The sequence below is a fragment of the Typha latifolia genome, chromosome 12 (assembly GCF_019914945.1).
Source record: "Typha latifolia isolate L0001 chromosome 12, TyphaL0001v2, whole genome shotgun sequence".
Taxonomy (NCBI): domain Eukaryota; kingdom Viridiplantae; phylum Streptophyta; class Magnoliopsida; order Poales; family Typhaceae; genus Typha; species Typha latifolia.
In genome coordinates, this window is record NC_133097.1 from 7,811,076 (window position 1) to 7,826,464 (window position 15,389).

At 38.7% G+C, this 15,389-nt stretch overlaps 2 protein-coding genes across 5 annotated transcripts; both read left to right on the plus strand.

Annotated features, from left to right (window-relative positions):
- Positions 1-625: 625 nt before the first annotated feature.
- On the plus strand, positions 626-4,143 carry LOC140799402 (coatomer subunit zeta-1-like). 2 transcript variants are annotated; one of them, XM_073153733.1, is made up of 6 exons: positions 626-753; positions 2,002-2,161; positions 2,933-3,080; positions 3,200-3,277; positions 3,638-3,794; positions 3,894-4,143. In XM_073153733.1, the coding sequence occupies exons 1-6, from the start codon at positions 751-753 to the stop codon at positions 3,951-3,953; spliced, it is 606 nt and encodes a 201-aa protein (XP_073009834.1). In that variant the 5' UTR covers positions 626-750; the 3' UTR covers positions 3,954-4,143. The 2 variants fall into 2 exon arrangements, with proteins under 2 accessions (XP_073009834.1, XP_073009835.1); XM_073153734.1 differs by having other exon boundaries at positions 3,710-3,794.
- Positions 4,144-12,137: 7,994 nt separating this feature from the next.
- LOC140799380 (protein SOSEKI 5-like) lies at positions 12,138-14,730 on the plus strand. 3 transcript variants are annotated; one of them, XM_073153697.1, is made up of 5 exons: positions 12,138-12,251; positions 12,662-12,875; positions 12,952-13,021; positions 13,121-13,846; positions 14,333-14,730. In XM_073153697.1, exons 2-5 carry the CDS (start codon positions 12,662-12,664, stop codon positions 14,460-14,462), a joined length of 1,140 nt encoding a protein of 379 aa, XP_073009798.1. In that variant the 5' UTR covers positions 12,138-12,251; the 3' UTR covers positions 14,463-14,730. The 3 variants fall into 3 exon arrangements, with proteins under 3 accessions (XP_073009798.1, XP_073009797.1, XP_073009796.1); XM_073153696.1 differs by lacking the exon at positions 12,138-12,251 and adding an exon at positions 12,404-12,578; XM_073153695.1 differs by lacking the exon at positions 12,138-12,251 and having other exon boundaries at positions 12,404-12,875.
- The last annotated feature ends 659 nt before the right edge of the window (positions 14,731-15,389 follow it).

Consider the following 15,389-nt stretch of genomic DNA (forward strand, 5'->3'; position numbering starts at 1 on the left):
ATATTAGTGGTCATGCATCATCTTTCTAGAATGGCAAAGATAAAAATTAAGGGAAAAATGAATTTTTACCGGGTTGTAATTAGGTCAAATTTCAAATTGTCTCCTTGAATTTTTTATCTGTCACTTGAAATGAAAAACAGACAGATGATTTTCTAATTACTTGTTGTAAAACAGAACGATTATTTTGGTTATTTTATATTAAAATTAACTTCTGTTACGCAATTGCATATAGATTCGAATTATAAGAGGTCAAAAAAATAATAATAAAATTAGAGAGGCTCCTAAATTTGGGCCTAAATATTATTATCTCATTTCAAATTAGTACGCTGGGCTGGACTTGTAATTGGGCTGGGTTTGCTTGCAACTTACGTGATAAAATAATTTTGGAAAAAAAAAAAACTTATTTCGGATAAGGAGTGTAAGCTCTATCGGGTACATCATCCGAAACCTGACCCGAACCCGAACCCGACGTGATGTACATCACTACATGCCGGTCATGAAGGAAGCCGGGTCGGATTCGGGTTGTCCCATTAGTGCAGCCTCTAAGATCCAAACCTTTTAAACGGACTCGGATCGTATCCTGATTCCGGGTTAGCGGTGCTCCGTTTTCTTTCTTTACTATCACGCCTTCTTTTCTCCTATTTCAATTTCGTTTCGGTTTCATCGTTTTAGAGTTCCTCGCTTTACTCTCTCTCTCTCTCTCTCTCCAACTTGCTTGTCTGCTCGGGAAATCGTGCTTGTTATCTTCGAATGGTAATTCCAATTCCGAGTATTTGTGTTTATTGTTGTTACCCTATAGAATAACCCTAGGAAAAGTGATCAAATTGTATGCAAGAACTGCTAAGGATATTTAATTCTTTGTTGTAAAAATCTAATTCTCAAACATAGCCACTGGTTCACAGGATGAGTGGTATCGTGTTAGGAATTACTTGCAGGACAAGAGAGATTTGGTTGTTGATAGCAAGATATGATCCTTTCTGGGAACTGTGTGAGCATAATTTCCCTATTTGATGGTAGAATGCTAGTTGGGTCTTAGTCTCCTAAGTGATGTTTTAATTTAAAATCAAGCTGGTTAAGAGATGTTTCTGCGTAATTAAGAGTGGTGTTGTCATTATTTGATGCATTGGGTCACATTTTGCGGGGTTAATTATGACATGTGCCATGTTATGCTTATGTTGTGGGAGAGAGTAATAACTACACATGATTTTATGTCATTAGCCGTTTATTTATTATTTGATGTTTAATTCTCCTGATCTTGAGAAGGTTCTTTTAGCTGACGTGCACCCGAATAGTATGATGTGCATGGTATGATATGCCGACAATGACAATATGGAATCAAGCAGAAGGTCCAAATGAACTGAAACGAATTTAAGCTGGCCCTCGTAGACAACTCACAAGCATAACACTATAGTACCACAAAATTTGGTTCTCTTGGGTTACATGAGTCTAAACTATGACAGATATGCTGCATAACTGGGTTTATAAAGATAAAGACACTCTAACCGCCTACGTTAATATCACAGTCTACATGAATTCTAGTGGTTTGACCATTGAAATGTCACTTCCTGCGTAATTTCTCCTTTGGATCTGTCTTTGCGTTTCTAGTTTAGCTTGTAGAACTCCTATTTTCCTTGGAGATTCCATCTCTGGTTGAAACTTGAGACTCGTACGTGCTAATTTTTTTTACTGTGTTTCATTAGCTTCAGAATTTTAGTATGCTATGATGAATGAGCTGCACCAGAGATGTTTTAGCAAGAATAAAGAATATTATGTGATTAATAAAGACTGTCTCGGTTTCCAACTATTGCATATAGATTTATGCATAGGCATCTGAGAGAGGTGGAAAATGATTTTTATAAAAATATGGATAATTATTTGGGACATCAGTATGCCTCACTCATGTAAATAAACTTCTGGGAGAAGTTTTCTTTCCATATCTAAATTACATGTTCTGCATATTTTTACTTAAAAATATGCCATGACTCTTGTTTTTACATGCAGGAATCTTGCCCTTTAGTTAAAAACATTCTTATCCTTGACTCAGAAGGAAAGCGTGTAGCTGTTAAATACTACACAGATGATTGGCCATCATTTTCTGCCAAACTAGCTTTTGAGAAGTCAGTTTTTACCAAGACTGAGAAAACAAATGGCCGAATGGAAGGTGACCTGCATATTCATATGAATGCATGCATGCTTGCACTTGTATCCTCATCATCTTAAGAGGAATGGACATATATGTAAGAGCTTGCATATTTCATTGACTGGATAAAGCATTTTTCTTGTCTATTAGCATGTTATAGGAGGAAGAATATTGATTTACCTCCATACAACTATCCAACTAATTTCATTTACGTATTTTCTTTTGGTTGCATCATCTTTCTGCTCGTGTGTCTAGTAACATAATACGTTTTGTCATAGTAGTGTAATACTTATGTTAGTTGAACTGCTAAATATCAGACATCTAGACAATAGTTTCTTGAAGAGATTAATCCTAATAAGTATGAGCACATGAGGTCCATGTGGTGGGTGACCACTCTGGAATATTCCATAGCCATTTTCTGGATACCTTTTCAACATCAGTGAAAAACGTCAGCTAGTGGTCAATATATTTGGCGGGTAAGTAGGATTGTGGTACTCTGATCTGAGAAAAGCCAAAGGAGATGACATGTCTTCTTTATGACTGGGCAAATGATTTCCATATAATTGTTGAATATCTCATAGTAACTATCCTATATTTGACATATGTTGATTAAACTAGTGCATGTAATTATGGAATCATGTTGATTAGAAGACTGAATTGAGCTGATAAAGTCAATCTGAACTTTGCTTTCACCTACTTTATTCTTATGATCACTAAGAAGTAAGAACTGATTTGTCCGAGGCAGGTTCAGCTTCCTCTTTTAGTAATTGCTTCTTGTTTCCTCATGTACAGTGGAGATAGTAATGTTTGATGGCTATATTATCGTCTACAAGTTCATTCAGGATCTACATTTTTTTGTTACTGGAGGAGATGAGGAGAATGAGCTCATTCTAGCAACAGTTCTTCAGGGACTCCTTGATGCTGTTGCCCTTCTTCTTAGGTCTTATCAGTTTTCTCCTCTATATCCTCTTTTTTCATTGTGGTTTCTCAGTGTATGTTTTCTGGTTTTGTTGTGTATTTATTACTTATTTATGCCTGAACTGATTCTGTTGGTTCCAGAAACAATGTGGACAAAAGGACAGCATTTGAAAACCTGGACGTGATATTTCTATGCCTTGATGAAATTGTTGATAGAGGGTATTGTCCTATGCTCTTTGTAGGATTGTTGTCGTCATTTTCATTGTTTGTACAATCACATATGCTGAAAGCATCTTGTCATCTACAATATCTACATATGTTAAGGGTGACAATGACATGCAAAGATTTAGAATTTCTGAAAGACTGTCAGATGCTAATTTAGGCTGAAGAGGGATTGACAAAAGTTTCTATTATCAAGAGACATTGTAAGTGAACTGAGGGACAAATGGACTACTGAAATTAGAAAAAGAGTCATGTTTAACTATTTTTTAGTCTTGGCATATTTCACTTTATATTCTAATGAAATGAGTTATCTGCCAAGCTTGTTAACAACTTTATTCTAAGGTTGTGTTGCTATAGAAAAATTGTGGCGCAGAGTGGGAGACTTGATGCTGATCAACTAGTACTTAATATGCTCGTGTGGCCTTACAGGATCGTTTTGGAAACAGAAGCTAGTATAATAGCTGAAAAGGCTGCGACCCATGGACTTGATGGAGCTACTTCCTTTTCTGAGCAGGTACCATGATCTTTTGTTTCACTAAATGATGTTAATACTGACCGAATTAGGTAAGTATGTAATACAAGTATCATTACCTGAATGTTTTTCTATCTGCAGACTATATCTCAAGCTCTAGCCACAGCACGAGAACACTTGGCGAGGTCTCTCCTTAAATGAAGTGGCGACATGCTTGTGTGGGCCAAGTGATTAGATGAGCATCCCTGAGTAGTAGAAGACATTCCTCGACCTCAGTTTACAGTTTTGCCAGATATTCTGTAAAAAAAATTCTATGTATATGGTTCCCTTTGAATTCTCCAGAATACTTTTTATTAATCCCGAGAGAAGTTGGGATTAAGGCCCAGTTAAATTTGGATTCTCTGGAACAGCTGCCATGGCATATTTGATACAAATATTCATCTAAGTTCCTTTTTCCAAAAAAATATTTGATTGGTGTACGATGATGTTATGAAATTATGGCCAAAAGCTATGACTACTGAGAATATCCCCGGAATGTACAAGTGGAACACAAAATTAGGATCAGCCAGGACAACATGAAGATACAGTTAATATACACCCTGAATGTAATTTGTATGATTTGGTTGCATCTAGATGGCTTACCAAGTAGGTTAAATGAGGTTATTCATGTCCGACGGGAACGGGAGGAAGATCTGGTGCAAGAAATAAAGAAATCGGGCTCTGAATTGGTCAAATTTAGCATTAAATTTCAGCTCGTCTCTTGAAACAAATGTTCCGTGTAAGCGATGGAAACAAAAGAAGCCGTTAATTACTTGATTCAGGTTGGTAATCTACCAGTAAAATACTGAGACAACTCATCTCTTAGTACGATTCCGTTATTCTCTGCCACACTGCAGAACTGCTGCTTGTATCTTGCGTCATGATTGTGTGACAACTGCATCTCACCATTCATTTCATCTTCCATGTCTATGATTATGTTGTGCAGCAAGCAGCAGACGAGAATTATCCGCGGCAATCTGTGCTTATCAGGCCTCCACATCTCCCCTTGAATGATCCTCCACATATTCTTAAATCTTGCAAGAGCCCTCTGCGCCACCATGCTTGTCGCGGAGTGTCGCTTATTGAATTCTACTTTGGATTCAGAAAGATCCTTCCCTTGGTAGGGAGTAAGAAGCCAAGAAAGGAGGGGATACCCTGCATCTCCAACTATGTACTCTCTAACTTCTGAGCCATCTGAAAGATGTGTCCTTTTGCCATTCAGCCTCCTACCATTTTCGCATAGTTCTAAAAAGCCAGAACTGTGCAAAACAAGCAACTCACTCATACTCCCAGGCCAGCCAGTCACTATGTCTCTGAATCTCATCTCAGGGTCGACGATAACTTGCAAGACCATGCTGTGATTCTTCTCACTGTCGAGCCACACTTTACTGTTAGGCTCTGCTAAAGGCAGGCACATCATGATGTGTGTCGTGTCTATGGCACCACAACAGTTCGGCAGACCCTGGATCTTCTGAAATTTGGACTTGATCATCTCCATCTCTTCGGATGTAGGCCACATAAGGTGGTGAATGCCGCTCTCCTCCATAGCCTCTACGAATCGCCAAGTCACTTGTGATACAGTAGAGTGGTTCACGCCAAAAGATAACCCTATATTCAGTAGCGACTCGCCAGAGCTCAACCTTCTCAGAGCAATAGCTACTTGATCATCTAAAGTTAGGACCTTTCCATCACTGAAAGTAAAATGTGATGTCTTTGCCATCAAGTCCTCTTTTACCAATGAACATATGTAGTTGAATGTCTTTCTTGAGATCTTGAACACGGACTCGAATCTGTGCAGGTCCTTTGTCAAAGATAAGGGTCCTGAGCAGGCATGAAGCGAAAGACTTATATTAATCCTTGTAACATCTGAAAGCATCACACATATTTTAGGAAGCTGCATATTAAGCTTACTATGACACAGATACAAGAGAAAATTTACCAATGCAGGTCCTGTTGGTGAGAAAGAAAGTATGACAAAGAAACCATAGACACTGTAATGCTGGCAAGCTCTTGTGAAGGTGCCAAAACATGATAGGATCAATATCTAGCGTAAAAAGTGCATTTCTTTTATTTCCAAAAGAGTCTACTCTGGCATATCAAATGAATAAAAACCCAAAACAAGGTGCAATGCACGTGATGCCACTGGCTGGAAGGAATCAAGAAAAGCAAAGTGTCGATCAACCACAATAGGACAGTGAACCTTAGATTAATGAGAGATGATATGCAGGTGGTAAGGTACCAGCACCTTAGATTTACTTCCGGTTTACATAACTAGATTGACTTCTCATGCACAAATCATTCTCCAATAAATAAATTGTATGTAATCGTAGCCAATATCTACATGCCACTGGTTGTATGTCTAATAAATAGGTAACAGCAAAGTTCATTCAATTTTAACCACTGTAGGATTTGAACACAATTTGTCTAACATAGATCTTCTAAAATCTATTCCCAGATATTTAATTAGGCTCCAATCCTAAGCAAAATTCATCAAAAATTATAAGTTAGTTCTATGTGTGAATAACAATTTGATAAATAAGAATATTGAACCTGTTGAATGGATCAACACATGCCGATTGATAATTATATTTTGATGATGAAAGTACTAACAAAAGCCTTCTGTCATTCATATAAAAATGCATTAACTTACAGATTTGCAGCATGCACTGGAAACCAATAGTAAATTATTACAAAGAAAAACTTTCTTTAATCTAGTCAGCAAGCATATGTTCTTTATACCAGCCATCTCTTAATGTTAACTGACAAAAATTTCTTTGTTGCAATGGGCTCACACTATTTGGTAGAAGCTTATGTCATTTGTGGATTTCTTGGACGCAATTAAGCCAATAAACCAGAAGCTTACTACCTTTGTACACACTGAAAGGCATGGTTCTATCTCATGTAAATTGTTGATCTTGCATTTCTTTCAGCCATTTGGCTTAAAAGTGTCTAGAATATTAGGAAGGCTCCCCGCGTCAAATTTATCATGTTCCAGTACCATCTCTTTCTGGAACTAATGATTGCTGCTTCATACTGCTTGATTTATATTACAGCTAGCAAATAGGTCCTCCTGCAAGCAAACACTCAACTCTTATGTTTTCTTGCCTGATGTTCCTTGCTCCGGAATTAGGCACCAATATCCGAAGGATTGACTTGGTCACGGAGATAAGATGATCGAATCTTATGCTAGAGACATGCTTTGTTTGATTTATGCTAACTCCACTTTTGATAGGTAGAGGCTTGAATGATGAGGGTCAATCAGGAGAAAAGCTCCAGCCCCCATCAATTTCAGACTTTCAATATGACTGCCTAAATTTGCAGAATTGGATAAACATTTCTTTGCATCTAACACTATACTCAGGTGCGGTAATGTATGCAAGTGTTGAATCCTTACATATCACTAATTGTTACCACGTCATGTTGTGCTCACGAAAGTACTTTTATGATATACAAAAGGGTCATGGTATCATAAAGGAAAGCATGTTTGTGAGATAGGTATAACAAGAGATAAGTGAAGGAAAACCAGTAACTACACAGTTGCTAAGAACTTAAGAAAAACCGGGAATAATGTGCTGAACAATACGAAGGTAGGAAAAATTGAAGACAGCAATAGGAACCCGATACGTACACATATATGGCATAAAAAAGAATGCAGGGAACAATATGAAAAGATGATAATGGCGCAATGGCATTTCTAGTTATCAGAAAAAAGGATTGACTACATCTTCTAGCTATTATATCCTATATGTGAGACTAATGACAGCACTAGTATTACTTGAATTCATGTAATGTGTCTTATTTAATCTTTTCCATTTCCAATTCAAACAAGTCAAGATTGTTTCTCCACTAGGTTACTTCTGATAACCTCTGAACTTGACATTGCATCTGTGAAACAAACAAATTGAACTAATAGCAAGCATTTGCATTTTCTAATTTCAGCAGGAATTTCTTACCCTAAACACCTATCCACTTCGATCAATCAAACAAATCGAATCACATCCCGCTTCATGCTCAAGTAGTGCAAAGGGAAAACCATTACCAGTTCATGAACACGAACTCACACCATGCGCAATCGAAATCATGACAACAGGAAACATCTCTTGATATGAACAAATTTGCACTGCCATGTCACATCCCTAGATGGCAAGAATTAACTCACAGATATATCAAATTGCAAGCTTGCTATCTGACCAACAGATTCCGAAAGATTTCCAATTCAAGACCACAGCTTCCAGCAACCATTAAGAAAGAGAAAAAGAAAGAGAAGAAACCTGCAATCCTCCGCGAGAAGCGATCCCACCAATCACCACTTTCCGTCCCCGTCCCCACCGATGCGGCGCCGCCGCCGCCGCCGCCCCGCTCGGCCTTCCTCTCCGCCCTCTTCCTCTTCTTGAACCCTCTTATGGGTCCCATAACCTCGACTCCACCACCACCACCACCACCACCGCCACACAACCACCCGACCAAAAAGGCACCACCTTGCTACCAAAGAACAAGACCCAGAAGTCTCCTTCCTCGATTCCGTGCCTCGAAAAAGACGAGATCAGTGGGTAGAGTAGATGGGATGCATGCAAGGCTTCTCTAGTTCGAGAGGGAATGGTGTAATAGCTAGTAATAATTGCATGCAGGATTTCTATTCATTCATGGGTGTTGGATTTTGAAATGGCCTGAGAGAAGCACAAGCAGCAGCTGCAGCAAATAGGAATCGGAATGAGAATGGAACCTTTTCTCTTTTCTTTTTTCCTTTTTTTTTTTTTTCTTTTTTCTGGGGTGGGAACTTTTAAGCTAAGTGATGGGATCCATGTTAGCTAATATAACTATGGGTGACCAAAAAAATAATAATAAATTATTGAGTCGTTTCAAGGTCACTAAAATTCAAACCCAGTCTATAAAGATTAATTGAATTAGAGTTAGGCTATTCATGATTTTGGAGACAGGATGGGAAAAAAAAACTCTGTGAGTTATCATTGGGTCAGAAAGGATCATTAGATTATTAGAAGTTTCCCCCAAAAGTTTGAGATCTCAATGACATCAACACCCTCAGCTCAATCAAGTTTATAGTTATTTGATATGGAATATATTGGAGATATGGAGGTGGCAATGAGATGAATAGGAGAAGGGAGTTTACCAATACGAGCAACTTTGGTTTGGTACCATTAAAGCTTGGTCAACACGATAATATTTAATTTGGGGCATATATATTTATATATGCACTTGTTTGAAGAAAGGAACGAATTAAAATATTCTCTTTTGATAGCGTTGAAACTTATAATAGTCTAGCTTAGGATGTTTGTTAGTAAGAAAAGCAAAAGCTGAGGGTCGAATTTGGTGCAAAGGCTAATTAGAACGGTAATTTTTATATTTTATATTTTAACACCACTCTCACTGAAATACAAGAAGTGAATTTAATATTAAGTAGATAAAATTTTATATTTTCAAGTAAAAATAGGTATGATAGAATATATGATACTATGTTAATTCATCGACTACTCTAAAATTTTAAGTTGTTAGAGAACAATAATTTTTATATTTTATATTCTAACAAGAAGGGTTTTTTTATATAAAAGTGGCGTTTCAAACAAACACTATATCCCACTTATTTTTCTGTTGTAGTGTGGCTACTATGGTTAAACCTAATTTTTAAAATAAGTAAGTCAATTATTTTGACAGATATAGAAATATATGAATAATACTTGCTTTCAAAATAAGATAAGAAATTGATAAGGTGCCAATTCGTGCTATTGTGCTTACAAATGAATATTTCGATAATATTAATGGTGGACTAACTAATTCAGCCATAACCAATCTTCTCATTTGTTGAAATCTTATTTTCGTGGATACTTCCTCTATGGATCATTTTGAGATTGGGAAGCTAGATTTGTGGTTCAATGACCTAATGATGCTCTCATTTGTGCAGGGTTCTACTATAGCAATTACAACTAAATTTTTATAGTCGAGGCGATGACCGTGTGTGAAGCCTTCCTTTTTCTAATGGACAAAAACTACTTAAAATATTTGCTTTGAGTTCGACTCTACGATGCTAATCAATATTATTAATGGAGCATGCCTTGCGTCTTAGCAGTTGACTCTGCCACTGATAATATTTGCCAGCATTATATTAGATGCTTTGAAAATTTTATTTAGTGCTCTATAACTTTATATCTAATAAGTATTTTAAAATTAAACTTATAATTTTGTAAAATATAATATAAATAAGTAATAATTTAGTTTAGATATAACTATAAGAGGGTAGATGACACAAATAAATTTAGAGGAGGTAAAGTGAATTTAGGTCTAACCGAAACAATAAAACTCTTATTGCTTATGCTAATTAGAGTGACATAAAAGGTGGGCTCATTGGCATCGAGTAGGATAAGATGCCACCAGTCGCAATGCGACACTATTCCGCTTCCACTTCCTCTCTTTGCATACGTTGGAAGGTCCAATTGTCCAAATCAGTGGTCTTCATGGGTTGGGGCCTTAGGGCTTGTTAGGAGGAATAGCATGTTATATAGTATTTAGCATCATTTTGTTAACAAGTCAAACTCAAGCTGAGCTCGAGCCAGCTCGATTATCTTGATAGTTCTCAGTATATCATGATATCTCAGAGTAATGACCGGAGAGAGAGTGTCTTATTAGTATGTTACTTTTGTATTGGAAATAATAATTTAGATATCTAGATTTGTATAACAAATTAACAATCTTAATTACTTAAAAAATTTTATTTTTTTATTTAAACTTTTTGTTTATTACAGGTTTTATTATCCGTTTATATTATGCATTTTTATATTACTTTATTTTATTATTTATATTACTTTTGGTTTTAATTTATTATTTTGAATTGAACGTGATTAGTTTTAATCAAGGATGGCTGTGTCGATCGGCACTTGCTGTGCCGGCGACGTACCGGCATGTGACACGAGATTTAATAATTAATATTTATTAAAAATAAATATTTAATATTAACTTTCCCTTTCTATTCGTAGAGTTATTTAGTTATTGATGGGCACCCTTAATATCTGCATGTAATTGATTTATCCCATAAAATTAATTTTTACCACGTATGCTCTCTTTCACAAATTCTGTGGTAGATAGATTTTATTTTTTTAGTTTAGGAGTTCTACGTGGATAACAATAAAAAGTGTAATTGTTCTTAAAAAATACATATACGATAGGAAATAACTCATTCTAATCTGAAGCTGATTTAAACTGCAACTACCCCATAAAACCAGTGGCTGCAATGGCTACAGCGATTGTAGTACTAGAAAACATCTTCTTCTAATACAACTCGCAATCTCCTACTTCTTCTTCTTCCCAAATCTCTCCTTTTTTTCTTCTTTTTTCTCCTTCCTGTAAGCTTTGTCCAATGACATTATTGGGGAAAAAGAGCAAACATCAGTGGATGAACACTTTTCTTTGTAGCAGTACTGCTGACTCCTCCTCATGTACGTGGCCATGTTTTGACACAGCATTGTCATCTTGGGTGAACAAGAATTGGAAATCGGATGCATGGGGACGAAATCCGGCCAATGGCTGAGATGTTCCGTCGACTTCCTCCCCCTCCGGTGGGGTCCGGACTCTGCGAGTGACGAGAAATGGGAAGAGGAAAGCGGCCCTGGTGAACCGTCCGAATAAGTGAACAAGTGTAAGATAGTATATATAGAGCATTGACCACGCCGAGGGATAGGCCCTGAAGCCAAGGATAAAAACGAGCCCGTGGTGAGAGAGAGAGCGAGAGACAGAGTAGTGAGGGAAGGAGAAATTAGGATGGGGGTTATTTGGAAGATATGGGTGTTAAATATAAAATATAAAAAATTGCAACTTAATTTTTTAAATAATGGAATACTACAGTGTTATGGGATATATATATATATATATATATATCCAAACAGGAACTTAGTATCAAAGTTTTAAGTTCGATTTAGGTTGGTCTAAAATTAGTTCGTTATGTGAATCCCTCAGTAGAGTCATACTTTATTGGTTAACTTAGTCCATCATTCTATATCAAGGTTAAGAACCTGCATCTGGTGATTTAAGTTTCAGTCATCTGAAATGTGACGGAGAAAATTACTGAGAGAGATTTTTATAATTATCGTATTTAAGTTAACTTGGCCACATCAATTAGAAGATGAATATGGCAAAATGAAAAAGAATTGGTACTCTCCTTTTTTTTTTTTTCTTCTCCTAATCTTTTGTCCAATAAATTACTCGGGGAGAAGAGCAAATAGTAGTTGGTGAACACTTCCTTTGAACTGCTGACCCTTCTCACGTGGTGGTCATGTATTGACCAATTGGGTCTTCTTCTTCCTCCCTTCTCTCCATGCAAGCAAACAGAGGCAATGCCCAAAAGCACATGGATTTCTTTACATGGCTTCTCGGAATAAGACACCAGCATACCTCCATTGCAGCTGTCACTGTCACGAACTCCCAAGCCCAAAGTAGAATATCTATGCAATTCAGGTAAAAACCAACACTTTTCCAGTAGATGCTCTCTTTTAGTCAACACTCGAGTACAGAGACTATGGAGTGCTGCGTTGGGTCCAATTCGTGGCGGCATCTTCCTTTGAATCAATCCATTGCTTTGTTTATAGGGGAAAGAGAAAGCTTCAATTTTGGGTACCCCACCATCATTAGTAGTAGCAAGTGTTCCCTCCCTGGCCCCTCCCATGGTTGACTTGGGAGGCCATGACGAATGATCCATCTCCATTCTTTTGTTACCTTTTACTGATTCACCCAGAGTGATTCTATTCAAATGTGGGCATGCCCACTTGAATGCCGCCACCCTAGGTTGCAATATTTCTCCATATCCTTGTCTACTTCTTCCTATCTCTTCTTGAATTCCATTTCCCTCTTTTGTGGTGTTTCTTAAGATGGCAGTTGCTTCTAGAGGAAGAGCAGAGCTTGTGAAGCAGTGGAAAGAGAGGGATGCGAGCCCCGAGAGAAGGAAAGTATGGGCGGAGCCGAAACCGAAGGCTTCGGAGAAGAAAGCAGCGGTCGTCTACTACCTCGCAAGAAATGGCCACCTTGAGCACCCCCACTTCATGGAAGTGTCTCTCTCCTCCACTTGTGGGCTCTATCTCAGAGGTAAGAATCGAAGCTAAAAGATCCCACCTTTTCTTCATTTCGTTGCGGATCTGATGTCGAACACCCAAAACCCTAGATGTGATCGCCCGTCTCAATGAGCTCAGAGGCAAAGGCATGGCTTCCATGTACTCCTGGTCTTCTAAGCGGTGAGTTCCTCCTTATAGAAATATCGGCCTATTTCTCGTCAAGTTGCCACATATTTTAGGGTTCTAAGGTTAAAGGAAACATCTTTTGGGAAATTTCAGGAGCTACAAGAACGGATTCGTGTGGCACGACCTCTCCGAGGACGACTTCATCCATCCAATCCTCGGCCATGAGTATGTGCTCAAGGGGACGGAGCTCCTACGTCTCGGATCCGGGTCTTGCTCACAGGAATCCGTAACCTCCGAGATAGCCCCAAGTGTCCCCAAATCGGCGTGGACCCCTCTCGATATCAGAGCTACTGACGCCTCTACGCAGACCGACGAGAAGCGCCATCGAAGGCGAGGAGTCGCCGCCAAAGAGGAGGAGGTGGAGAACTCGGCGACGGAGCTCGGAAGAGACGAGATCTCGCCGCCGCCTTCTTCGTCCAGTCCCGAGGCAATCGAGGCGCTGATCAAATCCGACGGCCGGATCGCCGCACTAGGCGGGGGCGATCAGGATCGGACGGTAGGGGGCTGCTCGAGCGGGAGGGTTAAGGCCTCAACCGTCCTGATGCAGCTGATCTCGTGCGGGTCAATCTCGGTGAAGGACCACGGGCTGTCGGTGGTGGCGCAGCATAGGGCAAGGCTGCCACGAGGATCGGCCGCGGCGGCGCTGGGGAGCAATGAGGTGGTGGACAAATCGGGAGATTGCCCTAGTTTTCGCGGTAAGGTAGTCTTGGAGGAGAAAGAATACTTTAGTGGGAGCTTGATCGAGATCAAGAGAACGGACGGCGATGGCGTTGCCGAGTTCCCAATCTTAAAACGCTCATCATCCTACGATGCGGATAGGTAAATCTTGCTTTACTCTGTTTCGCTTATTCAAAAATTTAAAACTTTGTGATTGAGATTTAAATTGTCCTTATTATTAGCACTCGTTGGTATCTTTTATTAGAGGACAATCTTAAAAATGGCACAATTTTATTCTAAATCATATTTCACCACACTGGTAATGATTGCTAGTTTTAAAATATTTGGTGCATAATAAATATATGCTCTGCAATCTGAATCATCTGATATAAGGAAGATTGAATGCTATCACGAGATCAGAGTGCAAATTGGGTGAAAATTTTATTAATGCGTCATGCACTTGCAGCAAGTGGTCCCAAGTGATGCATGCCACATAATTAAAGTTATTAGTTTAGATCTCTTTGTTTCTTTGGTTTCAAAATTGAGCTCTTGAAATTTTCAAATCAAAACAACTGGCAATAGGCTTCAGGGCATTGCTTTGCTAAGATGGGTCATGAGCCTTTTCTTCTTACTCTATTCTGCAAACAGAGGATCTAAAATGGAATTGCCGAAGGAAATCGGAGATCTCCATGCTAGATGTATGCCAAGAAAGCCGAGGAACAAGAAAGAAGGGTACTTGCCAAATCTCCCGCAGCACTCATGGAAGCAAAAGGTTTAGCAATTCAACACCTAGTCGATCATACTCAGGGCTGATCAAAGAATATAAGCAATGGCACATCTTGGTGTCTGAATTATCTGCTATCATCTTGCTTGCAGAGGTCTCAGGAGACAATGTTAAATAGGTGAGAATAGAAGGTCTAATGTGTGTGTGAGAATAAACTATATACCTGCATGTTAAAAAGCTGCGAGATGTTCCTCTTCACCTTAGAAACAATGCTTTATTTCGACTACCTACTGAATGAATTCTACGTAGTTTCTTTCTTTAATATGTTCTGTTTCCTTGATATTTGATAAATTTTTTACTTGAGTGTTATTTGTATAATAGCACCGTTGGAGATCCAAGATATAAAATTATTAGCGTGGCAACTTGGTAAAAACATATATTTTGCTTTTAAAACAAGTTCACCGAGGATCAAAGAATTTGTACAAAAAAAATGGTAAGAATCGCAATAACAAATGTGAAATAAATCAAGTACAAATATGCAAGACTCTACAAGCACAACAGATCAACTACACAAATAACTGAAGCAAGCGACAATCCGAAGTATCTCCAGACCGACTCAAATTTAAATTCAAATTCAAATTCAAGCTCAAGTCCATATCCTCCGATTGAGCCCTCTGCAAGCCTCTGTGCCTTCTCATATGACCTCCCAAAGCTTGGCCCGTGGAGAATGTCGACCCACATATAGAACACGCATGCACAAGACTCGCCTTCGTCTTCGCCACGTCAATCCCTTCGCCGCCGGCTTTCGCTCGGCTGTGGCTCGTCCGGTGGCCGCCGAGCGCCTGGAACGACGAGAACCGACGGCTGCACGTCTTGCACTCGAAGACTCCTCCTCCGTCCATGGATTCACTTTGCTTCCTCTCATCATGTGTACGAGATGAGAGTGAGAGCAACAAATCACCCCTGGCATCCTTCATTCCT

Excerpts from the sequence above, each read along its gene's own strand:
- LOC140799402 (XM_073153733.1), top strand. Across the intron at positions 2,162-2,932 it reads AACAAATGGCCGAATGGAAG|TGGAGATAGTAATGTTTGAT; the intron begins GTGACCTGCATA and ends CCTCATGTACAG. Across the intron at positions 3,278-3,637 it reads GATGAAATTGTTGATAGAGG|AAAAATTGTGGCGCAGAGTG; the intron begins GTATTGTCCTAT and ends GTGTTGCTATAG.
- LOC140799380 (XM_073153697.1), top strand. The coding sequence starts at position 12,662 with ATGGCAGTTGCTTCTAGAGGAAGAGCAGAGCTTGTGAAGCAGTGGAAA. Across the intron at positions 12,876-12,951 it reads TTGTGGGCTCTATCTCAGAG|ATGTGATCGCCCGTCTCAAT; the intron begins GTAAGAATCGAA and ends CCAAAACCCTAG. Across the intron at positions 13,847-14,332 it reads TCATCCTACGATGCGGATAG|AGGATCTAAAATGGAATTGC; the intron begins GTAAATCTTGCT and ends TTCTGCAAACAG.